Consider the following 25564-nt stretch of genomic DNA (forward strand, 5'->3'; position numbering starts at 1 on the left):
CGAAGTCCCTTAGCGCCATGGAGGATTTAACACCTGCTTTTAGCAGGTGTTAAAATCCATGGCGCTAAGGGACCGTGTTGTTAATTACTCCACCGTAATTTACGGTGGCGTAATTAACGCCTTCCCCACTCCCATTATGCCCTATGGGGCAAAAATGGGAATGGGGAAGGGTAAATGGGTTAATGGGGACTTACCGCCCCGCCAACCTCGGAATGGGGCGGTAAGTCCGCCAACCATCATGGCGTAAACGTAGTTTACGCCATGGCGGTAAAGGTACGGCCCAGGCGGTAATTTACCGCCTGGGTCGTAATGAGGCCCATAGAGAGAGACAGGAAATGTGGACCAAAATTAGGGAATTATTGTTCATGCGTTCATTAAATCTAAGAGATGTCATATCTTCATTAACCTTGCGATTAACAGAATCTCATCTGTTCCCACAGGTGCAGTGGATACAAAACCTTATTGCAACGGACGAGGGAATTATAGCACCGAAACCTGCAGCTGCATCTGCGAGCCTGGCTGGAAAGGGTCCAATTGTTCTGAACCAGAGTGCCCAGGGAACTGTCAAAACAAAGGCCTGTGTGTGGATGGGAAATGTGTCTGTGATGAAGGCTTCACCGGCGAGGACTGCAGTGAGCTCACTTGCCCCAATGACTGCAATGACCAGGGCAGGTGTGTCAATGGCGTCTGTGTATGCTTTGAAGGCTATGGCGGGGAGAACTGCGGCGAGGAGATCTGCCCGGTCGAGTGCAGTGAGTTTGGGGTCTGTGTGAATGGGCAGTGTGTATGCAACGACGGCTTCACTGGGGAAGACTGCAGTGAGCCACGCTGCCCCAACAACTGCAACAACCGAGGCCGCTGTGTGGAGGATGAGTGTGTCTGCGATGAGGGATTCACCGGAGAGGACTGCAGCGAGCTCATCTGCCCCAATGACTGCTATGATCGGGGCCGCTGTGTCAATGGCGTCTGCTTCTGTGATGAAGGCTTCACGGGGGAGGACTGTGGGGAGTTGACGTGCCCCAACAATTGCAACAACCATGGTCGCTGTGTAAATGGGCTGTGCGTCTGTGACGACGGGTTCACAGGCGATGATTGCAGTGACTTGAGATGCCCCAATGATTGCAATGACCGCGGCCGCTGTGTTGATGGAAAATGTGTGTGCAAAGAAGGATTCATTGGTGATGACTGTGCTGAACTGAGATGCCCCAATGACTGCAACAACCGAGGTCGATGTGTCAATGGCCAGTGTGTTTGCGATGAAGGCTTTATAGGGGAAGACTGTGGTGAACTGAGGTGCCCCAATGACTGTAACAACCGCGGCCGATGTGTCAATGGCCAGTGCGTGTGTGACGAAGGCTTCCGCGGTGAAGATTGTGGTGAGCTGAGGTGTCCCGATGACTGCAACAACCGTGGACACTGTGTTAACGGCCAGTGCGTGTGTGATGAGGGATTCATGGGAGAAAACTGTGCTGAACTGCGGTGTCCAAATGACTGCAAAGATCGTGGCAGGTGTGTCAATGGCCAGTGTGTGTGCAACGATGGGTTCATGGGTGAGGACTGCAGTGAACTTCGGTGCCCCGATGACTGCAACAACCGTGGCCGCTGTGTTGATGGACAGTGCGTGTGCGATGAAGGCTTCACAGGCGAAAACTGTGGTGCCCTGGCCTGCTTGAACAACTGCAACGACCGTGGCATCTGCCTCAATGGGCAGTGTATCTGCGAAGAAGGCTTCCTTGGCGATGACTGTTCTGTGGGTGAGTAACAATTATTCTTGATTTCACCTAAAGTATTAATGTAACAGTAACTTTCCTATTTATGTGCATTCTGCCTGTCAAGTTTCTCAGATAGAAAGGGCAGGATTGGCTTATTTACCTCATATCCATATCAAGAGCGGTCAAAGGTCCTCGGTATCAGGTAATATTATCCCCACCAATAATATTGCCATATAAATGTTTTTGGGGATTTTTGGGGATCATTTTTGGGGTGAATTGGAGGGGGCTGTGGGGGTGTCACCCACTCCCTTTAAAATAATATAGGGGTTGCAAGGGTGTTCCCCTTAGGTTTAATGGGTTAATATTCCGCAAATATATGGCACTATTCTTGTATGGCAATACTTTTATGGGGATATTAACACATGGAGCCAGATCCTCGTGTGGGATAAGCGTCTCCATCCAAGCATGTCAGGGAGAAGGATCTGTGCATGGGCTGCTAAGCGCATACTTCTGACTTCTGTGTTGAATTATTTCATATTAAGCTCTGATGTTTTGAGCCTCTAAAATATCAAGCCCTGTTCTACTCTATTAACATCTTGTGAAATAGGAAGATGTGTGTATTTCCTTCTTCCAACTCTTATCTCTGGTATAATCCATATGCAAGATTGTTCTCCAAAAGCTCACACATCATATGTGTAATAGGCCAACCTCTCCATAACCAAGTCCATCAGGCTGCATATCGAGAGACCGCTCCACCGCCACAGCAACTCGGTACATCAGCAGAGATGTACCTTATAATGCAGTATAGCCTTCAGTACGGCATCTGCTCAGAAATGGGAGGAGGGGGCCCCTTGCGTGTGAGCCAGAGCCCTACTGGATTTGGCGAGTTATTAACACACCTCAGTACATTGTACAGCACTGACAGTTAGGCACGGTGCCTTTCATGTAATAAAATAGCCCATTAGACCTAGAAAAAGCAGGAACAGACCTGGTCGTTCTCCATATGTTGGGAGAGAGCCAAGCCAGTGCGGAACAAAGACTCACCTATGATGCAAACTAGCGGAACCCTGGAAATGATGTGTGCTTCATTGCATTTCAATAAAAAAATAAACCCAACTGCGAATCCCAGAGCTACAACGCAAATAGTTAAATAGTGCATTATTCTCTTTGCTCCAGTGGAAACAATCACATTCTTGCTGCTCTACCCAGAAGGTCTGTTACCTCATCGCACGAGGGCCATTACAGGTAACACAGATCAGGGCTCAGCTGTGTCAGGTGACTGTTGATGACCGGCAATCAGACCCACGTACACTTCCTACCGAGATGCAGAAATGTGCCTGTCAGATTTGGATAGTTACATTTCTTTGAGCGGGTTGAAGAAGTAGAGATTGTTTTGTCTAACCTAATCTAGAAAATATACTAAAAGGCCAGATGTATGTTTGTGCCTGTATGGTTGTCCGATGCAGTAGCTTCGCCTGTTGTCACCGCTAGATGGAGCTGTTGCCTTAGGATATATAGAGACAATGCCAATTTGCATAGCTTCACCTGTTGTCAGCGCTAAAGGGAGCTGTTGGCTTAGGTTTTATAGTGGTCCTACTGTGTAAACCTGCACCTTGGCCCTTGTATGTGGGCCTGTACACAAGTATCAAATAACTAAGATACCTAACTCTTCCTCCTAGGACTGAAGCACTTCACTTCCTAGAATTGTTTTTAATGTTAGGTTTAGAAGCTGCATGTGTAGCCATTGGAAGTGGTGAGATGGAATGCTGATCGGAAAGGGGGAGGACACAGCCCCTTGTGGTAGCACGCATTTTCCAGTGATGACACTTTCCAGCACTTTGAAGGTGATACTTAAGGTAGCCAAAAACGTTTTTTTTTGATGGGCGGAAGATGTGCTCAGGCCCATGATAGGATTGGTTATCTATAATGCGCTTAATACCCATAGGTTTAAAAGCACGGACCCGGGGATCGAACCTGTGTTGCTCCGTGTTGTCTTGCTTCCAAGGCAAGCACGTTGCCCCTGAGCTATCCCCCCGAGATTACATGGAGAGCGGAGGCTTAATTGCCAGCTAATGTTTTTAGGTATCCCCTGACAATCCTCATGGAAATAATGTGGGCCTGCTAGGCTGCCAGACGTGACAGGGTCAAGAGTTGCATATGTTAGGGTGAACGCGGGGAGAATGGGAGTAGGGAGCAGAGGGTAAACCTGACCCATCACGCATGGCTTAAAAAGTGAGCATGGGTTTTCTAATGCTAATTGTGGGAGTAATGAGAAGGCAGGTGCTGCCTGGCACCTGTTGCCTCAAACGTAATGTTATTATTTAATTGAGAACAAGCTATGATTATCCATGGCATTTTGGACCGCACTCTATATGCTTATATAAAGCACAAGCCGAATATTAATTTGGTAATTCTACTCAGTAGATAAACCCATGGAGCTACCATGAAAACTTCCCTGAAAATTCTGGCATTTTAGCACATCCCATGGAAAGCCCATAATTCCAGAACATTTGCCATTGTTTTTACTCATTTCCTATAACAAAGCCTACATCGATTAACGCCCATTTGCACATTTTATAAAAGTTATGTAATTGAAATCTACAAAATGTGCTGAGGCATGAGTTTTAGGGCAGAACTATTTATCTTAGATGATTTTAGAAGTTTTTAAAATGTTGAAAATTACACTGTACATTTTGATGGTACACAAGTGATGTTAACAAAATGCTTTTTCACTTTCTTTTTTTTTGTTTTGTTTTTTTTGTTATATGAACATTCTTTTTGATATAGTGGAAAGCTTTAATTAAACCAAAACACACAAAAAAAGAAATACTGTTTCTCTTTCCTTGATGTATATACCTCTGAGCAGATACTTCCAGCTGAGAATCTGAACCTTCATGCTGTGATATCTTCCACCTTGCCCATTCTAGGATAGGCATCTTTTCTGCACTTATCACATATAGGTCTGATGGCGGGATCCAGATATTTTCCTAGTGATCTTCCAAAGACTATGGTCCCCATTGCCAATATTGCTTGGTTTACTAATCCCTCAGTTATGGGGTTTGCAAGCCATCTCCCTGCTTTTCTATGATGTTAAATATCTCCAGACAAGAGCATTAAAAGATTGACAATAACCCATGGGTTGTTGCCACATGCACTAATCCAGCTTTTCCCCAATGGAGCCCTATCTGACTCCAAATGGGGAATAACAGAAGGGTCGGCATGCCTCTGAATCATGCAGACCTTGTACTGCGAGCGGTAACAGTAGTTCAGTGTTGCAGTATTTCCACCATAAATACTGCCAAGCTCCTAGTGGGGCCCTAAAGGTCTTCTCCCTATAACCATTCTATCCACCCCAGATATTCAGAGGAGGATGATGAAACCTACCATTGAGCCACCTGTTTCATCCAACATGCCACCACGCCTCACTGGTATTCACCCGAATTGCCAGTGTGTACATTTGTCTTCATTTTAATTGTAAAGGTCTATGCAGTTTGTGTGGGATATAATCAACTGAATTACCCAAACCATTTCAATATTCATCCATCACCAATTAATTAAACATTGCTCGAGTGTCCCTGTTATTCCTTCCTCCGCTGTCTGTGGAGGACAGACCTGTTCAGGCTTGTTTTTGGTGTTTAGTAAGCATCCCTGTTTTATTCCTACCAGTATCCCCTCCAAAGGACTTGACGGTGACAGAAGTGACGACACAGTCCGTAAACCTTGAGTGGGCGAATGAAATGAAAGTCACAGAGTACCTTATCACCTACATCCCCACCAGCCCAGGGGGCCTGGAACTGGAATTCAGGGTGCCAGGGGACCAGACCGCAGCCACCATTCAAGAACTTGAGCCTGGCGTGGAATATTTTGTCCGGGTTTATGCCATCCTGAGGAACCAGAAGAGTATCCCCGTCAGTGCTCGCGTGGCAACACGTGAGTATACACTAAGCCCCCCTTCATTTCCCCTCTACTTCTGTCTCTGATTTAAATGATACATGTAAGCCTGGTTTTGCAGAAGTACAATTTAAGTCTAGAGCCTTTTGTGATGAACAGTTTTCTTGCATGGCAATGGGGAGTGGAGATGCATTCCGATGAACCTTCTCTATACAATGCTACAATGCATACCACTTTTCTATTGCACAATGCCGTAAATAACATGCACCATTACCAATTTATCTGCCACTAAGGTTACCATCCTCTGAAAGGTACAATATTTAATTAATTTATTTATTTATCTATTTATTTATTTATTTATTTTGCTTATAACACACAAGTTACCCTCAGGCCTCAGTGCCCACAGAAGACAAGACAGACAAACGAACAAGTCTGATTCAAACCTGACAAAGGTTGGAACCTGTGAACTTCATCTTGAATCCATATCTTTGTAGAGCACACTGTACTCAATGATCTATTTGCCCAGGCTATAAGGACACTTGGTTACTAATGATGTCACAAGTCACTCAGAGGCAAATAAGAAAGGAGTTTAGGATAAGAGACCACTCATTTGGCATGTTATCGAATGAGGCGATATGCCTTGAGGTGACAGGCCGACCCTGTAGGTAACGGCCCACCGCCCAAGTTCAATGCCCGTGCCTACAGGGCCGGCCACCACCTAGGGGCATATTGCCTTTAGAGCCTGTGTTGTTTGCTACACGGGTGCTAATGTTTGTTGTTTTAATAAATGGAAAGTATTTTCTCTCCGGGAACTGGACAGCATCCCGTTCATGGAGAGAAAATACTGTACCAACATGGCCACCGTGGAATAGGATTGCGGGCCTCCATATGAAGATGTGTAACTCGAAGAGTTGGCACTAAGACCACGACCAACTCTTTTATGTAAGCATGTGTTCTGAATGAGGAACAGCATGGGGATCAGCTTTCTTTTGAAGTCAGTCCGTTCTATACATTGATATTTACATCCTTAGGGCAAGCACGTGCGGCCATTGCGGTTTAGAGACCCTCCACTTTCTAGGTTGTACATATATTTGACTCTCTCTTCAGTAACCATGGAGGACTTCCTTAATAGAGAGAGATTTAAATACCCTTGGACCTCCCCCAGTCCAGCTAACACCATGCCTTCTTTCCTTCAGATCTGCCCACCACGGATGACCTGAGGTTCAAGTCTGTGAAAGAAACATCGGTGGAGGTGGAGTGGGATCCACTGGATATCTCCTTCGATTCCTGGGATCTCATTATTCGTAACACGGTGAGTCCACTGTGTCCTGAGCCCGGTAGGTTTCAATGTGGCCTATTGCATGAACACCAAGCGTGTACACATATTCCTGGAAAACATAAGTCCAAACTCGAACCATCAGTCCTCAAGCTCCCAAAGCAAATCATGTAGCACACTTAAAAGAAAGGTTGCTTTCATTATACTTTCTCTCATTTGAGTTTGTAATGTCTAGAAATAGTCGTTCATGTTAGTTGTGTTCTTTATTCCGATTTTGAACTAAATATCGAAGGACATAATTGATTAAAAAAAACGAAAAATCTGCCATTTAACCAATATGAGGGACCCGATTCTGTAATATTTACAATGGTGCTAAAAATACAGTAACTGGACTTTGCGCCATGTTTGCTAATGAGATAATACGGAACGAAGCAAACTGGATTTTTCACACCCCGTAATACCTAAACATGTTTGCACTGGGGCAAGAATGAATCACACCGTTGTTGTGTGCTTTGTGTGCTGTTGCTCACATAAACATACAAGTGTGTGCTATATTATTATTATTATTTTACATTTATAAAGCGCTCACACAGCCCGCAGGCATCGAGGCGCAGTTACAGAAATTGTTTTTTTTTATTTGCGTAATTGTGTTTTTTTTTTGTTTTAGTTACGTATTTATAACGCGCTTAAACACCCAGAGGTTTTTAAGCGCGGACCCGGGGACCGAACCTGTGTTGCTTCGTGTCGTCTTGCTTCCAAGACGCGCACGCTGCCACTGAGCTATCCACCCGGGACATATATTATTTTTCAAGTTAAGAGGCAGACTTGATACACATAAAAGGAGAGCATGGTTATTTTGTTCCTATTGAAGACATTTGCTGTCGTTTTTATGTAAAGCGGATAAGGGTACAATCTGTGTGCATTCCTCCGTATTGCCCAAGCAGCAACGTTGCTGCTACATGCATTGTCTCCATGTTTCTGCACCAGTACCATGTTTAGAGGATCTGCCCACGAAAGATCAAACGAGAGATGTTTTCATCACATTGTTTTCATGAAAAGTCATATTTTAATAACCTCTTGTGTTCCTTTTAGAAAGAGGAGAATGGCGAGATAAGCACGAGCCTGCAGAGGCCAGTAACGACTTTTGTGCAAACTGGCCTAGCACCGGGCGAGACCTACAACTTCTCCATCCATGTCGTGAAAAACAACACTCGCGGACCTGGCCTCGCCAAAGTCACCACCACGAGTGAGTACCACACATCCCATTGAATCTTTCTGTAAGTGTGCATATGCCCAACTTAGGTGGCCAGTCTTATTGTGAGAGAGCTTGGAGACTCTCATATTAGTGAACAACATTCCTATCACAGAGCACAAGGACTCGAAGGTATATGTACACCAACAGAGACAACATAGCACACAATGTTCTTTTCCAAAGCTCCCAAAATAGCTCTACACAATATCCTTACCTGCAGACGATAACGCATATGTGCTGTAAAGACCTCACTGCCCTCATTGAAGTCACCGTCAGCAGGTCCACAGACCAGACTCTGAACAAGTTGCGCTGCGCCAGTTCCAGAAAGTGCACAAACATGACTAAAGTCACACACGACTTTTCCACAAATCACACCACAAAGGAGCAGAGGCGTTGCTAGGGGGATGGGGGTGGGGGAGATCAGGGGGCTATAGCTCCGGGTCTTTTGGTTGTAGCCCCAGATAGAAGCTCAGGGACTGCAACCAAAAGGCTATAGCTTGTTGGGTGTCCTGACCCACGTTTAAGCTATCATGCCACAACACTTGGTGCTGTGGGCTTAGAAAATTCAAGATGGCGGAAAACCCACATGTGCGCCGGAATCCAGGAAAGCTGCGCAGTTTGTGCGCACACCAAAATGGTTGCCTCACTTGCCACCCACCAGTGCGAGAATGAAAGGCCGGGTTGCCATGAGGGAAATGGGTTGCCAAAGGAAAAACAGTAGCGCCGGTTAGCTTCAAAGCGCCTAAAACCACCATTGGACTACCCGCACAGTAGTCTGAAACCATTGGGAATGGCAATGCTGATTGCCAAAAGCAAACCCATAACTGTTGGGAATTCATTTTCTTAAATCCCAAAAAGGGGTGCAGTACCAGTACTCACCACTATCCAAAAACCGGCGTTTTAAAACCACCAGATTTTGTAGAAAACTGAATAAATGAACCCAAAACAGGCCAAAGAAAGACTTACTGAGAGGTGGATCCACTGTAAAGTTATATTCTGAAGTGACTTGAAGGTTTATAACAAGACTGGCTGTGCTGTGGATTTCAGCAGTTTAAGTAAATTTGGACTGAAAGACACTAAAAAAAATCTAAATGTTTAAATTGACTGAGTGACCTACTTTTGAGTGTCACATAGGTTGCAATTGTTTAAATGTCATAGTTTTAAACTTAGAATCAGCCTTCTAGCTGCATATGTGAAAATGTTTAGTTTTATTTGAATGCAGAAACTGGGGAACAGAAATGACAGCTTAAAGAGATTCCAATTTGCCTGGCAACTACCCCCATCAGGAGTGAAACTTGAGTCACAGCTGTGTTCCCAGGCCTAGCTGCCCTTTTGCTGCTCACACTAAGGATATGCCATCTATCTGATAATTGAATTACCTGTGCTCTACAGGAGCTCTGAACAAAGCCCTGTCCTGGCTCAGGCAAAGGTTTTATTGGCAGGAGTCGTAAATGGTCGTAAAAAGTGGCTTCCTCCTGAGGAAAGGGGAGGGGCACTGCCTGTGAGAGCAAGCTGGCTTGGCAGAACTGGAAAAACCAGTATTTCTACCTTGTGCTGAGAGGAAACCACACCCCTTTGTAGCCAGAATATTGTTTAGAAAAAGATGAATAACTCATAGTACGGACATGTGAAAATTTTATAAATGACACCATAATTCTTGTGATTTTTCTGCCCACATTTTAAGAGGTTTTTCGACCCGGTGGCGTGTTCAGGGGGGTTTTAGCGGAAAAGTGGATATTACTCTAAATGTATGCATGTTAAAAATCTGAAACTTCATCAGTTAATGTCCCTACTCCCTGCACACATGTATGTAAAGTTGGGTCAATGTCAGAAAGTGAAAAATCAGTTAAAAAGTCAATTATGTGCCATTTCTGAATGCAAGCTCTTAGAAACAGCAGATTTGGACAGAGACATGGCTAAATTCAGCCACACCATGTATATGTAATTTCAAGCAACTGTGTAACTGTGAAATATGTCTTTTATTATCAAATATAGAATATGTGCAATCTGACAGAGGAGTGTCCTATCTGCAAGCCATAAAATGACATCCCTCTGACTCACAGTTCATTCCCCAATCAAATGATAAATGGAAGTTTGACCAATTAGAAGCTGAGAGAGAGGTAGGGTCAGTGATGCTAGAACACACCCACATTCTAAACACATAAAAGCAGACAGACAGGACAGATAGGGACCTTCAATTCCATCTGCAGCGGGACGCTCTGCCGGAAAAATCCATACTTACCTCCATCAACCTTCAGAGAGCAACATAGAGACTTCAAATCCATCAGGCCAGACCAGAAGCAGAGTAGAGCTGACCTGTTAGCAGAACCAGAGAGAGCTGACCCAGATCACTGTGAAGTGCAGAGACCAGAGGCGAATTTAAAACCTGACCAGATCCATGGCGAGGCCCATTTCACTCAAGAATATAGTGTGAGTACCTAGAAAACTGTGCAGATCCAATCTCTTAGTTAAAATAATATAATTCAATCTATTTAATCTAAGTAGAACTGCCTCCTAACTGTCACCTGTCATTTGTAAAGCTGTCACTTGTCATTTCCTAGTTGCAAGCTGCACTTGTCTTTTTGAACTTTAAAATTTCAAATCTGAAAAACGACCTTCACAAAATCGCTCATATCTCCGCAACCGTTTGTGCTAGAGACTTGCAATAACTTAGAATCGTGGCTTTCCTACGAACCTAGAACCGCATTCCTACCCCTTATAGTTTTACCGCAATCGCGGAACACGCATTCGCGAATTTTACCGCGATTTGCAAATTTCTTCACATGTAAAAACTGCTGCTGCTTGCCTTCCATTTGCCAGAAATTCGTTTAACCTGCTAACTATCCCTGCCTCATTGCCAGTGTGAGCCTGGACTAATATTAACTAGATACCACTCACCCTGAACCTCTGAAAGGGAATTAAAAGCAATTTAGCATATTTCTCATCCATTGCCAGCACATATAAAAGCATTTTGCTTGTGTTTCAAACTTCTGTAGTTTAAGCTTGCTGGGGTGAACTGAATTACATTGAATTGCATTTCTGAGAATTGTGTGCCTTCCTTCCACTTCCTTGCATTGCATAAAAGGGGGGAGGGGATTGCCAGAGAAAAGTGATTACATTGTTTTGTTGAAATCATATTGAGTATTTTCTGTACTGCATTTCATTCCACATTGCATCCATTTGAAACCATAAAAGTATTGTTGCTACCTTATCCATTTCATGTCAACTCCTTAGTGATTATCAAGAAGCGTGTTAGTGCCAGATTCTCCGTTGTTAATATTTATCATATTAGATTAAGTGTGATATTCAATTATTAATTTATTATAAAGTGTGATATATATATATTTTAAATTATCAAATAAACCTTTTAAACTTGCAAAACAGAACTACTTCTTGGCTCAGTGGGGTCAGGGGGATTCCAAGAGAGGGGTGTTATATAGGGGTAGTCATCCAGAACGCATGAACTGGACATAGAGATATATCAATAAGGGTTTCCATTCAGTATCCCAGACTAGGCATTGACTTAGCTGTAGTGTTGAATTGAATCCTCTTACAAGCTAGCCCTGAATCCCGCCAGTCCCGACATTAGCTTAGCCCCTGATCTTTTCCAGACCTAGCAGCACCTCTGCAAAGGGGAAACACTAGTGGCTGTGTCCAACCTATGAACATTTACGTGGCCCACGCCTGCCCAATGGTGTACACATAAGCAAGCTGAGCAGTGCTTGTGCCAGATAGAATCCCACTTTACCTGTACTAAAGTGGCCCCGCCTCCACTACTGAGTTCACCACAAGGAAGACAACCAGTGCTAGCGCCAGTGATCGCTTTGCCCTCACCAAAAGACCACCAGCAATCGCCCACACATACCCAGAACCAGTGGCTACAGTTTTGTGGCCAGAGCTCAATCTGTCACTTGTGTCTCTGAAATGTTATGGAATGACACACTGCTGCCACACATTTAGAAAAAAGATCACATTTTCTTCCTACAAAGCGTTTTGCTCAGACCCCAGAAAGAGATCCCATCCCTTACTCTGCCCAATCATTGCTCCCCAGCCACATGGGTGTCGCAGAGTTCTTGCATCTAGCATGAATCCTAGCGTGTATCCTAACAAGAATGCTACAATGCAATAAAATGCAGTAACAACTCTACTATCACTGATACACTGACAACAACGAAGAGACGGGTTCCAGTACAACAGAATAGACAACGTGGCACTGAAGTGACCAGGATGGGTTTCCCAAAGCCCATTGGACCCAAGCCTGGTAATAACCACTGCAGCCCAACTCTGGTAAATGGCCATCCTTGCGGGCAGAGAGGGCCTAGACACAAAGCAAGGTGGCATGCATCAGCACCACCACCAAAGAAAACAGCATAGCTTCATTGAGCATACTGGCAGGGCTGACCAAAGCATGTATCATCCGTGCACCGAGGCCTCATAGAGTACAATGTCCTTCAGCAAGGTGACTGACTGCAGTATCATAGCATACATTGATCAGTGCCGAGTCTACTCACGCTAACATTGAAGAATAGAGTTGGGTGGTGGGGTCAGATCCTAAGTAGGGTGGGACAAGCTGCAGTGGGAGTCTGAGATGCATACAAACAAATGCCTCTTGCCATCGATTTGGATTCCTAGCCTGCGGATGGAAGAGGTTGGTGTTATGATGTCTGATGTAGTGTGGGAAGGGTATGTCTGTGTGCTCTGTATCAGAGGGGTCAGCAGAGAACCTTTGAAATATGGGACTAGCACCTGTAAATCTGACGTGGTGATGCTAGGTATCCGTGAGGAGGGTCCTGTCAGAAAATTGAGGATTGATAGTAAAACATGTGGGTGGACAAAGATGTTTAAGAACTTGGAGGGAACGGTTTGATGAGGCACAGAGAGCGTTAGCTCTCCAAAGAATGAAAGGGCACTTCTCTGGAGATTGCAGCAGTGATAACATTAGACATACAGATTGTGGGGTGAAGTTAAGGTTTTAGGGCGATTTATCATTTTTATGCCACTCTCCTAGTGAGATCCCCAGCACTTTTTGCTGGACTTCTGGACCTTTTTCTTTAATCCTGAATGAGTGGAACCTTTTTCCACGCATTCTTAATTAAGGGCTCTGTCTTTTGGAATTTTATTCTTTGTATCTACCTGTCCTATGGAGTCTATTTTTCCTCCGTAACTCTTAAAGGCATCTGTATTTTACTATTGCAGCACTGAGCTACTTATGGGCATTTGTTGGTGGGGACCCCTGGGGTCCTCCTTTGAGATTCCTTCCTATATCGTAGAGTAACTACAGTTCTCAAGGATAGAGAGATACTTAGTATCTAACCTAAAACGGTATTGTCAAAGAGAGTGGTGGACACCACCTGATGTGGAGTGTCAAAGGGATTTTTAGTATCCCCCTTCTCTAAGCTCCTGTGACTTTTATGTCACATAGACAAACTTCTAGTTATGGCCGGTGACAGTGGACTTGTCCTACCAACTATTGTGTGATAGTTTCTACCTCAGGCTATGTCCATATCCCCGGTTAAGCACGATAGGGGCACCAAAGTAGTAACCCAGGGGCCCCCTTCTTTTTTCACTATTACTAGCATGGCTGTTCTTTGTCAGCCCTTCTTCTACCATTATGGTTGGAGGAGGCCTGTGTGTGTGTTTTGCCTTTGGTGGGGACCCTTGGGTGTCCCCTCGAAGGCGCCAGAGTGTCTAGGGAGGCAGAAAGTGGGGGAGGAGTTCTCCACCCCCCCCCTGTTCTTTGTCTGTCAGAGTGCCTGAATGGGCCCAGCTACCTCTGGGGGTCTGGCTGTCCTTGTTGGACAGCCAATGCACCTTTCTGTAAACTGCTGAAGAAGATTGCAGAGGAGTGAGTTCTGGAACTGTATAAAAGGTGAGGCTCCTGGAGTGAAAAGCAGCTTGGCCACTGGAAACCAAAGTAACCGAAGAGGAAGACGAACAGAGATGCTTGCAGACCCTTTGTGATACGGTGAAGTGACCGCTGTTGTCCTGACCCCGTTTTCTGTGCAACAGAGGAACTCCAGAGAGGACGGCTCTTTCCCTTTGACAGGTGAGAAAAACCATGCCCAAGACAAACATTGATTTGAGCCATCTCCTGTGCTCCTGTGAGTTTGAAAAGCTGAAAACCCCTAATACCAGGAGACCTGCTGCCTATTTCAAGTGCAACATCGTGGAAAGGCTGCATCCGTCTAAATCTTTGCTCAGCCCTAAAGGACACTCCAGAGATCTGATCCAACTCACCCAGACCCCCTCAGCAGAGTGTGGAACTGTAAGAAGGGAAGAAGATTAACCGGGCAAATCACGTCCTTTGTTGGTTCTGTACAAAAGGCCCCAAAAACTGCAGAGTGACCAGAGAAGTTGTTGAAAGCTGTGCCAGAGGTCCTCCCTTGATACGGCTACTGAGAAATCCTGTCCATTGTCCTGCCTTTTGTCATCAGACCAAGGAATCCGGAGGTCGCGTCCGGAGGTGCAACATCGTGGAGCATCCAGCACAAACTTTTTCTTCAAACCTAAGGTACTGTGGGGAAAAAGGTATGCTTACCTTATTCCAGAAAGTCACTCCACAGTGTTGGCGTGCACATAGAGGTGTCCAGGGCAAACCCCTCTTTTCTCTGACTCCAGCCTGTGCTTGTGTCCCTTCAGCAAGGCTTTTAACAGGGTCTCCAACGTTGGTTAAGCCTTTTTGTATCTTCCTTCCTAAAGACTAGAAAGTAGCCACATGATCTTTTGACTTCTGCTGCCTTTCAAGACTTTAGGCCTCTCCATACTGCCTTTTAGCTAGTGTTGCATTTTGGACTTTAAAAGACTTGCTTTGCAGGGAAACTGCCTCTAGAACCTGAAGCTCTACTAGGATGACACTGACCAACTGTTTTCCTGCCCAGAAATCACTATCGTATTTGTGTATGCTGACTAAATGCAATTACTGTATTACTTTGTGGGTGCGCGTTAATACCAATAGTACAGTAGACCAGTCAAACTCCTGTAACAATTGCGTGCGTTTAGCAACTACCAACTAAGAAGTGGCCTTTTGAAAGTATTGAAAATTATACATTTATGTGTTGTTTATTGTGCTAAGTATTTAACAGTGACTCTTGTGTAAATATAATACATCTATATTTTAATATTCATGTATCTATAAATGTTTCTTGGATGTGCATTACTAATTGGGTTCAGTGTACTTACCTAGAGCTCACATCTTCCTCTTAAGATAAGTCTGACTGCTCTGCCACTTTACCAAGGTTACAGCCGTAGCACAGACTGATACTAAGAGTTGGGGATCTACAAACCACTTGGATAGCTTAGTCTCACATCCAAGTGGAACTTTAGGAAAACTACCCAAACATGAGGACTGTTATGAAGAAGGGCCGGATCATCGTGTTTTCCTTCATTCTTGAAGACACACCAGTATTGGAATTCTCAATTTGCAGATAAATGAGGTGCTACAAGGCTGGACTGGGAAAGTTGTTTTCAGGGCAAAAAAAGAAAGAATGGGCTGTAAAGCATCAGAGGCAGAGTGAAGGTCATTGTCTGGTGATTGAAATGATGCAGCAATGGACATGTTTGTGGAAATGGATGGAAGAGAGAAGCTCTTTCCATGTCAAGAGGGAGGGACCTGGAAATGTATTTGCAGTTGTTGATAAGAGTGAGGTGAACTTGTAGTAGTAGGAGGTGCTACATGAACATCAAGCGTAGGCCCTCATTATATGTTTGGTGGTATCTCAGTGGTAAATCTGCTGAGATACCACCCAATGAAATTACTATTACCACCACTTGGTCTGGCGGTTTAGTCGCTGTATTAAAAGTGGCAGTGTCGGTGTTAGTCCCGATTTAATTGGAGCCCATAGGACTCCATGGGGGATTTCGGAGTAATTGCCTTGACGGTAATCCCACCGGTGGTAATTTGGCCAAAATTTGGTTGAAAGGTAGCAGATTTACCCAAAGCTTATAGCTGGAGGTGAATCCACCAATTTAACGCCCAACTCATTATTGGCCAGTGCAGTAATGTGACGGTATATGTATTACCGCTGCATTTTACCTGCACCCCGCAACTTGTAATGAGGCCAAGTGAGAGGCCTCGATTTGGGCAGTATTTCCCTAATTTCTGAAACCCACCAACATTGTCTCCTTGAATCTTTAATCTGGGGTAATGAAAAGCCCATGCCCCTGCTGCCATATACTGCGCCACTGCAGGTACTTCACAGTGCAGGAGACCTCTGCTATGGTGTTTCTTTCTTTCGCACTGAACAATGTGTTTCTTGTGAGTTAGCTGCAGACACAGCACTGATTGGGTGATTTTGAATGGCTATTGTCCCTTAAATGGTGCATATGTAAAACAACTAAACGTAGACGGATTGCATAAAGCTACAGGCTGTGTGAAATATTAACAACAAGCAGGTGATCATATGCATTGTATTCGGTGCGTTTCACCAATACTGCAACTCGGTATTGGTAAAATAAAGCTATAATCATATTCGCATTGCTGTACAAGTTATTATAACTCTTTATATATTGTCAGCTTGGTTCATTATGAGACGTGAGCACATTTCTAAGCATCTCTATAAAAGAGTGTGATACTACATTCTTCTTTGCATGTTTTAAACCTTTCACCAGCCTATCATTTGCGCTATAGACTTTTCATAGCCGTTGCCAAGTCTACCTATGAGTACATTAATGATCCCACCTGTAGAACACGTGATATCACCATAACAAAATGAGGAAATGGATGGCGAAATTGGTGGGAAATCCGCCTTCCATAATTTTGTGGTTCAGAATTTCCGTCCTTTTTCACAGTCAAAAATAGGATTTCTGCACCTAAATGCCTTGAAATCTAATACAAATGTGCAACATATACACATAAGTGCATGCATCTTGCGCGGATGCTTCGAGTTGCGCCGTTGCCGTTTTTGTGCGTGGAATGACATTTTTATCAGGAAGAAAACTGGCGCAAAATGTAACGCAGATTTCGCTCCGGCAGTTTTCTTTTCACAACCTCGTGTTCAGGTTGCGCCTTCCCAAGCTTTTCATGGCTAATGACAGGGGGCAAACTTCCACCACAGTGTGTGCGGCTGGGGAGGGGGCAGTATTGGCTGATGAGCGGAAGTCTCATTACAGGAAAGGTAGTGAGCCTTTGAAGAGGTTGAGTTATAGGAACCCCGTGGAAGGCCATTTCTTCCATTAAGTGATGCCCAAGGTCAGGTTTCATTACACATGGGCCCGCTCGCACGTACATATAAATATATAGCCCTTAGGAAGGTCTCCTGGCCTTGAAATGCCTTCACTCTCATCAACAAAGCGCTCCTGTTCCAGCTGAGCTGGAGCATGAAACCATCAAGTTTATGGCCTGGGTGGTGCAAGGGCACATCCGTCACCTCTGACAGCTCCCTCGCTATACATTGTAAAAATATCCATCGGGGCCCTAATGTCTTGCCGCTTTGGCACTTGGTTTTCACAGACTAAACAGCGCAATGTCTGCTGCAGACTCCCCCCTTCCTGGAGACGACTACAAATCAGAGCCTGCCATGGACATTTCAACCACTTGTGTGGGTGTGGGCACCGCAGGCTGTCTGGAAAAACCATATTGCTTTTTGAAATTGCGCTGGCGGGTCCCCGCCTCCCCCCTCCTCACCTCCAGACCAAGCCCCCCACCCCCGCCCTTCGCGCCCCCATAACGAGCCCTGTGAGATGAAAGGCGATAAATCTGGCAGCGCCGTTGACAGCTGAAGTATCAGGCCTTGAAAGGGTCATGTTTTTCTATGCATTGGACGTGACAAGGGCCCTCATGGGCGAAGAGTGCGTGCCGTGCCAATCTCTCACTGCTCCCCGAGCCCACATCCCTGCCTCTATCTGTAAGCCCTGCCTTGTCTCCCTCTCTTGCAGACAGCTTCCACTGCGACCCGCCTCTTGTCTGCCGTGCGCGCTTCTCCGCGTCTGTTTCTCCTCCTCTGGCCTACACGGATCAGCGTTTGCCATCTTCTTCCAGTTTCTACACTCTCTGTCCATCATTTTGGCAACCCCTAAGCTGACTCCATCCATTCTTCTCATGTGTACCTGCTTCTCCCCTTTCCTCACTCTAGGGCTGGGTGAGACTCAGGCCTGCTTTGGTTAACCGGGGCTCTGGCCTGACCGTCCTTTTAGGTAAGTGTCTGTCCAAAGAAACGGCCAACCACGAATCCCACCCTCAGCTCTGCTATCACAGAAAGATTTTTTTTAAACGCTCTTCTGACGTAACATAGGGTGACCAGATTGAAAAAATAAAAAAACGGGACTGGCCATAGACATAGACATAGAAGTAGGACTACAGTAAACACAAACAGGACTCTGATAAAACTGTAGTCCTACTTCTATGGCACAAGCCTGTTGTGTGGGGTGTGTTCCAGGCACACTCCCCTCATTGGAGGAGAGGAAATGGGCACGTGGAAAGTCTTCACTCACAGTTAGAGTCACACGGGTCCCCCGATTTCAGGATTTCTGAATTGGTTCTGGCAAAAACTGGGACCGCAGCCACCCGCCCATCCAATCCTGGGACGGGGTTCATTTCATTAAAAAACTTCCGGGAACCCGGGACAGAGGGCGGTTTAAACCGAGGCATCTGGTCACCCTACGTAACAGCACATAGAGGATCAAAGCCACCTGACTTCATGTCTTGGCTTTCGGCAACTCATTGTCTGAGGCAGGACAGAGCGGGAGCGCTTCCTAGTATGGCGCAGAACGGTCTTGAATATCATGCATGTAGCTGCTTCATGACTCAAGGTAAATGCCAGTGCTTTCCACTCCACTGGTGCTGGCCTCTCTCCCTTCAGCCAATATTCCCCAGTGCCCCTCTACCCTGTGCCGTCCAAAAACCACTGGCTCTGTCCCTACCCCCGCACCAATGCCACCATTCTGTTTTCTCTGCTCCATATGCCTCCCCATCCAAAAAAAACAGCACTGTCCTTACCCTACCCTGCATCCCGTGCCACCATCACTTTCCCCTTTTTTGTGCCCCAGCCACACTCATCCGCATCAGCCAAAACACACCAGTGCTGTCCCTACTCTCCTACAGCGCCATCACCCCCTTTTCAGGTGCTCTACCCTGCACCATCCAAAACACACCATGTCTGCCATTCCCTTTTCTCTCAACATCCTCCTCCAACCTGGCTATTTTTTGGACTCAGCCAACATTTGGCCTCTAGAGCAAAGCCAGACCCCTAGCTCGGCCATACCCATGAGGTACCTGTTTCCCCTGCATGCTATTACTGCTGTACCTACCACTTCAATTTGCTATACATACTTTTACATTCCATATCTCATTCATATAAAATGGTATCTTTCCTTTACACGTCACCCCCATTTCATACTTGAAGTAATGCAATGGCCAGCTGCGCAGAAGAAAAGGTATGAAAGTACATTAGGCCATTCTATGACAACATCACCTCCATCCGTTGGACTCCTGCATTCTCGTGGGTCTGTTTGTAGCCTTTCTGCTCACAGCTAGAACTAAAAATAACAGTAAGCAAAGGGAACCCAGTATTGGATGCACACCTCACTCTGGAGGGTCGCATGCTCTTCCTTTGTGGGAGTGTATGCTTTTCTCTGCCGCCCAGCCCCCAGAAAGCAGGCTGCTTCCTGCAGGATGCATGGTGCGATCCCTGCTGTGCAGACCGGTCCTTTATCCGACCAAGGTCAATGAGGTGCATTTCATCACATTGGGTATAATGATACCTGCTATCCAGCAATTTGAAGAAGCGGGAGGAAGGCGGCCTCCAGCACTGCGTATAAATGTGATATTATCTTTGGTGCACCTTGCAGAGAGGAGAACATCGGTGGTTCTTGGTCCACTGCCGTATAAATCCGCCTCCTTCAAACATTAACTCACTTTTAGCTAAAGGAAAAAGTCTGTCCAGCAGATAAGTTAAACACTTGGCCAGGCATCTGAGTTGCACAATACTATAATATGCTGTGCCACATGCCCATGACCTCAATGGGAGATATCACACTACTTGCATGTCAAGTGGAAGGGAGGTTCCTCCAGAACCTTACTGTATACTCCTCACTTGGAAATGTTGTCGCTCATTCTGAATAGAAAAGTGCCACTTTGTACAAAATGAAGGAAATAAATTAGACTAGCTGTACCTAGTGTACCTTACACTGTTCTAGTGCTCTTTCTCTGTCTCTCACACACAAATACTCTCTGAACGCCCTCTCTCTCTCTCTCGTTCTCTCATAAGCTCTCTCTCTCTCTTTCTCTTTCTCTCTCACTCTCTTTTATGGTTAAAAGTAGACTGAGAGCAGAATCAATAGAGGCATCCCCCAAGGTGGGGAACAGCCTGGTATGAGGAGACATAAACTTCAGTAGGATACAAACTAGCATGTTGCTTTATCCCTGCCTGTTGATATGTTTGCAGCTCTGGAATTGGAGGGAGGATGTGAAATCTAGATGTTAGATCCAAACTATCATCTACTGTAACCAAACGCAGTAAGTGGAACGATCAGTACCCAGTGAACATCTCGCCAAGGAAAATGCCATCAGGGGGCGGCATTTGCCCAAATATGTACCCTCAGTAAAATCAAACACGTTCCCCAAATATTCTAGGATCGGCGTTTATAATCGTAAATTGCATCCATCCTAGAATATTTGGGAAAAGTATTTTAGGAGTCAGAAAAAGAAATTTGCTACACCAATGACATTTTTCAGATGACAAATTCACATGCAACTGAATGATCAATGAGGATTTTAGCCCATCTGCGACACATCCCAAACAACTCCTTATGTATGTCTGGTAAACTCTTGAGAGGCACAAGATACGTTATGTTATATGGCACTTGTAGAGCGCATGCTGCCATTGTTATGGCTTTGACGCACTGTGGGGTTGAGTGCCAATTAGAAGACCATAGTCAGAGATGTAAGAGGTGAAGAATTTCTAAAACGTGTGTGTGCATCTTTGCCAGCACAAAAGTGGGTAGGGTGTGGCTAGGTCCCTAGCAGCAACTCATATTATTAAGTGAGAGAATGGGTGCTGTGAAAAGTTGTCATGGGAGTGGGATAGTCAGCGGGATAAGATTATGCAAGCGACTGGTCTGAATTGTGCAGTGGTCTCAGCTGTATTATATTAGATGAGGTGATGCATGTCTCGGATGTGTGTAATAGAGTAGTGTTTATAGAGAGGTATGCAGCTGAGTGGGCTGTGCCGTGCGGGTACATTGTTTTGTCGTGAAGAGATGCTTGACGTTCCATTGAAGATAGACTGGGCCTGATTCATGGAACATTTGCCTATGGGATTGCGCCATTATAAAACACGTCCATGAATCAGGCCCACTGATGCCTGGTTGGAAAAGATCTTGCAGAACCTATCAAGAAGGCTTGACTGAAGTGCATTCAATGCGGGTGGAAATGAGTTCCCCCTTATCGCTTCCTTCGGTGCCCGAACATTCCTGTCAGGGGCGAGTAATAATTCATCCAGGTGATAAACTGAGTTTGTTAGGCTGTCAAAGGGAGGGGACAGGTTTTGAGCGCCTTCCTTAAGGCAATGTAATCTTTTATGTGACAGATGGGTAAAGGGATTGGGTTCCAGATGGTGGGTGCTTGGACTGAGAAAGCAGAGCCCCCTATTCTTGCTGATTTTGTCACTGAATTGACAAGGAGGAGTGCTGCAGCTGATATGCGATTTCTGTTAGGCCTGTATTGTGTATGTTTATGCTGCAGGTATTCCGGACCTGTTTTATGGGGTGCTCAGTGATTGATGCACATTGCCTTTAAGGTGGATCATCACCCGATAGGAAGCCAGTAAAGGAAACAGAGTGCTGGTGAGAAGTGTTCTCTAGGGCCTAGAGCTAGGAGGAGCCTTGCGACAGTATTTCTTTTTACCTTTTGGAGATTTCTTAGTTGTGTTGCAGTGGCTCCCGGCTATAGGGTGTTAGCATAGTCTAAGCATGAGAGGATGATAGTCATGATTGTGGAGACTGTGAGAAAAGGTAAGGGAGGGAAATAGGTGGTGAATTTGATTGTGTAGTTAGCAGCTTTTTGACACAGAGTGGATGTGGTAGGGTCAGGTCTGCATCCATAATGCATCCGAGGTTATAATGAAAACTCAAATCCAATTTTCCAGGGATAACGCTTCTTCCTGTGTTATAGCATATCTTAGCATGCAGTTACACATTTACAGGCAGTGGCACAGTACGAAACTTAGGGGCATGCTTATGAGCCATGCTGAGGGCCCTCTTGCCCCAAGCTCCTCAACAAAGCATGGGCCGTGTCACACTCTGGACATGCGCAGTGCCTATGATGATCATGATGCTGCAGGGGAATGCCTCACAACGCACCAGGTGTAAGAGTGTAAGATGCAAGTATGTTTTTGAATCAAAGCTTACATATTTCACTTAGCGTAGTTTGGCCACTGGCACCGAAATGTACCTCTGGGCTTGGCCAATAATTGCGCAGTAATAATGCCATAAGAAAATATGCTCATGATGGCTCTGCCAATACATGCTAGTATGTGCATGTAAGAACATACTCCTGTTGCCTCTGCCCTTATTGCCAGTAAAAAAAAAAAAAAAAAAAGATCTCATGCCACAAGAATTGCACATGGTGTTTCTGGCTGCACAATTGCTTCCCAGCCCCCATGTAAGAACACTCTTCATGTTGATCTTGCGGTTAATGCCAGTTAAAAATGCAATGCCACAGTAATGAAACACTTCCTGAATGGCTCCACAAATGCCCCCCTAGTTTCCTAATGTAAGAACACACATAACGTCAGCCAGTCCTGGCCCTTAATGCGAGTTCATTTCCAACATACCAAAGTTACAGAAATGTCAAGGCTGTCTGCACCATTCAAACCCCCTCCTCTCCATTTAATTACCCTCGTCAAGTTTGCTTTGCCCAAAAATGCTAGTAAAGCATACCATGTCTCTTTAAGAAAATGCCACTGCTCCAGTGCCCGCTGGACCACCAGTGCCTTACACACACAATCAAATTCATACCCATTCACCCACCAGTCACTCACCCATACAGCTTCTCTGACAATCACTCTCACGCACACCCAGAACATTCACACTCGTTCTCCCCACTCTATCCCTTACTTTAGTCAGAGTGAGTTCTGAGATCCCCCTCGCCCTCGGACATGGGGAAACAAGGACCCTCTCACCAATTTTTACAGCATGTCATGCATTTCCTGGCTTCACACAAAATGAGCTTACATTGTAAATAGTTTGCCCTGGCTTGTCTCTGTATGTTTTAGTTTCATGTACTCTCATATGCAATTATCAACCTGTATTATCTCTGTTCAATAAACAGCTATTTTATAATTGGTACTGAAGTGGCTATTTACTTACCCCAGAATACAACTGTACAGTAAATGATTCTAGCCTTGCCTTAGATACTAGTTTGTCAAATGCCGTTTCATTTCACAAGATGAATAGAGATTCAACATTTTAATTCTGCACCCTATTCATACAGTACCTGTGCCTTTTTAGACAGTGTCCACAATCTTAGCACACATGCATAGGGCAAGGCTTTGCACTTACTTGAGAGAATATGGACTCATGTATATGATATGGAAGTATGTCTATTGAACTTCCTGCACTAAGGAGCTAAACAATTCTGGTCCTTGCAGCCGCCACCCTTCCCTCCTTTACCACCTCTTGTGTAATGTGCACTCTTCTATGCAGGCCCAATTATTGGTACTAGCACCTCTACCAGTTAGCACAGCAACCCCAAATTCTCCCCGCAAAATGTGGACTTTTAATAAACTTTATCTGGTGGAGAATAGCTCCCCATTGCAAGGGTACACATGAGCACATCTTTGAATCCCTCACACATCCACGCACTGACCAGCTCTAGAAACACCGGGTATTTACTGGAATTTGCCTTCAAAGAAATTGTTCAGCTCCAAAAGTAGGTCTTGTATAGTTGGATTCTGAACAGTATTTCATCTGAGACAGCAGGAATGATTGTGCATGAATTCCTATTAACACAGCTGTATGCCCCCCACTCATTCACAATATTTTGCCCTATTTCTATGTCCATTTGTACCCCATGTCATCCTCCTCCTCTTACCTCTGCTCATCAGTTTACTCCACTGTCTAAAGTTCAGTGTGCAAGCCCACAATAGGATTTTTGACAAACCTCACTGCCATAAGAGTGCTATGGTGGTGACAGGCACAATATACACACTACATAACATAATGTAGCATAACATAATGCCCCATATAGTACCATCACATGTGTCCTGGAAAAATTAATGTTCCTAAACATGGGATCTGGATGCAAAACGGTGTTGCTCTGAGTTGTCTTACTTCCAAGACAAAGGCGTTGCCCCTGAGCTATCCCTCGGCCCAGAAATGCCACCATCACACTAAGGGCCGAGTATGTGGGGGAAATGAGCAGAATGTGGAGACTGGGAGTTGCTGGGGCTCTGACAGACCTTGTAAGGAACCCACCCACACACACATGCACATTCAAGTATACATACTCCAAAACACACACCAATATCTGGGCCGACTCAGACTCTCAAATCCTGGATGCTCATAAAACGCCAAATTATAAGAGGGCGGCAATGTGAATGACCAGCTTTAAAGCCACCTCTGATGAATAGGTAGTGAGCATTATTCTCATGTACACGGGCCGTAGCTGTGGAATAATTGGTGCAATACCACACAATATAGTGCTTTGGTTGTTAGTTTCCACTTAAGACACCTTAAACAAATGTTATATGAAGAAGAAACACGAATTTCACATAGATTTTAGTTGACGTAGTCAATTACATTTGAATGTTATGGTTTAGAAGATATTGTCCATACTTGATCCGCGTTCACTTCTATTGTGGTATAGGAGAGATGTCATTTCACTTCACGAGGTACTAGTCGGATAACTAAACATGATTGTATTCACTATTTGAAGAATGGTTTGGTGCCCATGAGCAGGAGGGGTGGAATTGTACAACAGATGCAGTCCAAGTTCGCACATACGTATAATGTCAGATGCTGGCATCTCGGTGCCTGTGAGCCAGGCATCAATGCTAGGCGAAACAATGGAAGCATTTGTTAAAGAAAAATAATGGTGGGAAACAGGAGGCACACCACCATCTTTGTGAAATGTTGACTGCGCTTGAGGTCCATATAGAAGTCTATGGTCCCCGAGGGAGAGATCCAGAGACTACAGTCCGAAATCACAGTCTTAGGGATAATGTGGCTTCTTGTTTACAATCAGATGTGCACTGGGAGGTCCACCGTGTATCACAAAGTCCAGTCAATATTTAATTGACACAACCACATTGATTCTAAAAAGTATAATGATGTGCTTGCCTGATGTTTTCAAATGCCAGATACATCACACTGGAAGGTAACCAGATTTAAGGCCAGATGTGCCAGTGTCTACATTGGGACAACCACAACAAACACATTTTTGTTATTTGTGTTCTTGTTGTGTTAGTAATAATATATATAGCTGAAGGCAAACCATTA

General features: G+C 45.0%; 1 protein-coding gene across 5 annotated transcripts in view; it reads left to right on the plus strand.

Annotated features, from left to right (window-relative positions):
* Nucleotides 1-25564, plus strand: part of TNC (tenascin C) — a 156465-nt gene that overhangs the window by 51304 nt on the left and 79597 nt on the right. For all 5 annotated transcript variants that reach the window (XM_069609670.1, XM_069609671.1, XM_069609673.1 and 2 more), the window contains exons 3-6: nt 441-1754; nt 5379-5642; nt 6800-6915; nt 7972-8125. In XM_069609670.1, coding sequence (XP_069465771.1) covers nt 441-1754; nt 5379-5642; nt 6800-6915; nt 7972-8125 — 1848 coding nt within the window. The remainder of the gene's footprint in view (nt 1-440; nt 1755-5378; nt 5643-6799; nt 6916-7971; nt 8126-25564) is intronic.

The sequence above is a fragment of the Ambystoma mexicanum genome, chromosome 8, assembly GCF_040938575.1.
Source record: "Ambystoma mexicanum isolate Mex_15411 chromosome 8, UKY_AmexF1_1, whole genome shotgun sequence".
Lineage (NCBI taxonomy): Eukaryota > Metazoa > Chordata > Amphibia > Caudata > Ambystomatidae > Ambystoma > Ambystoma mexicanum.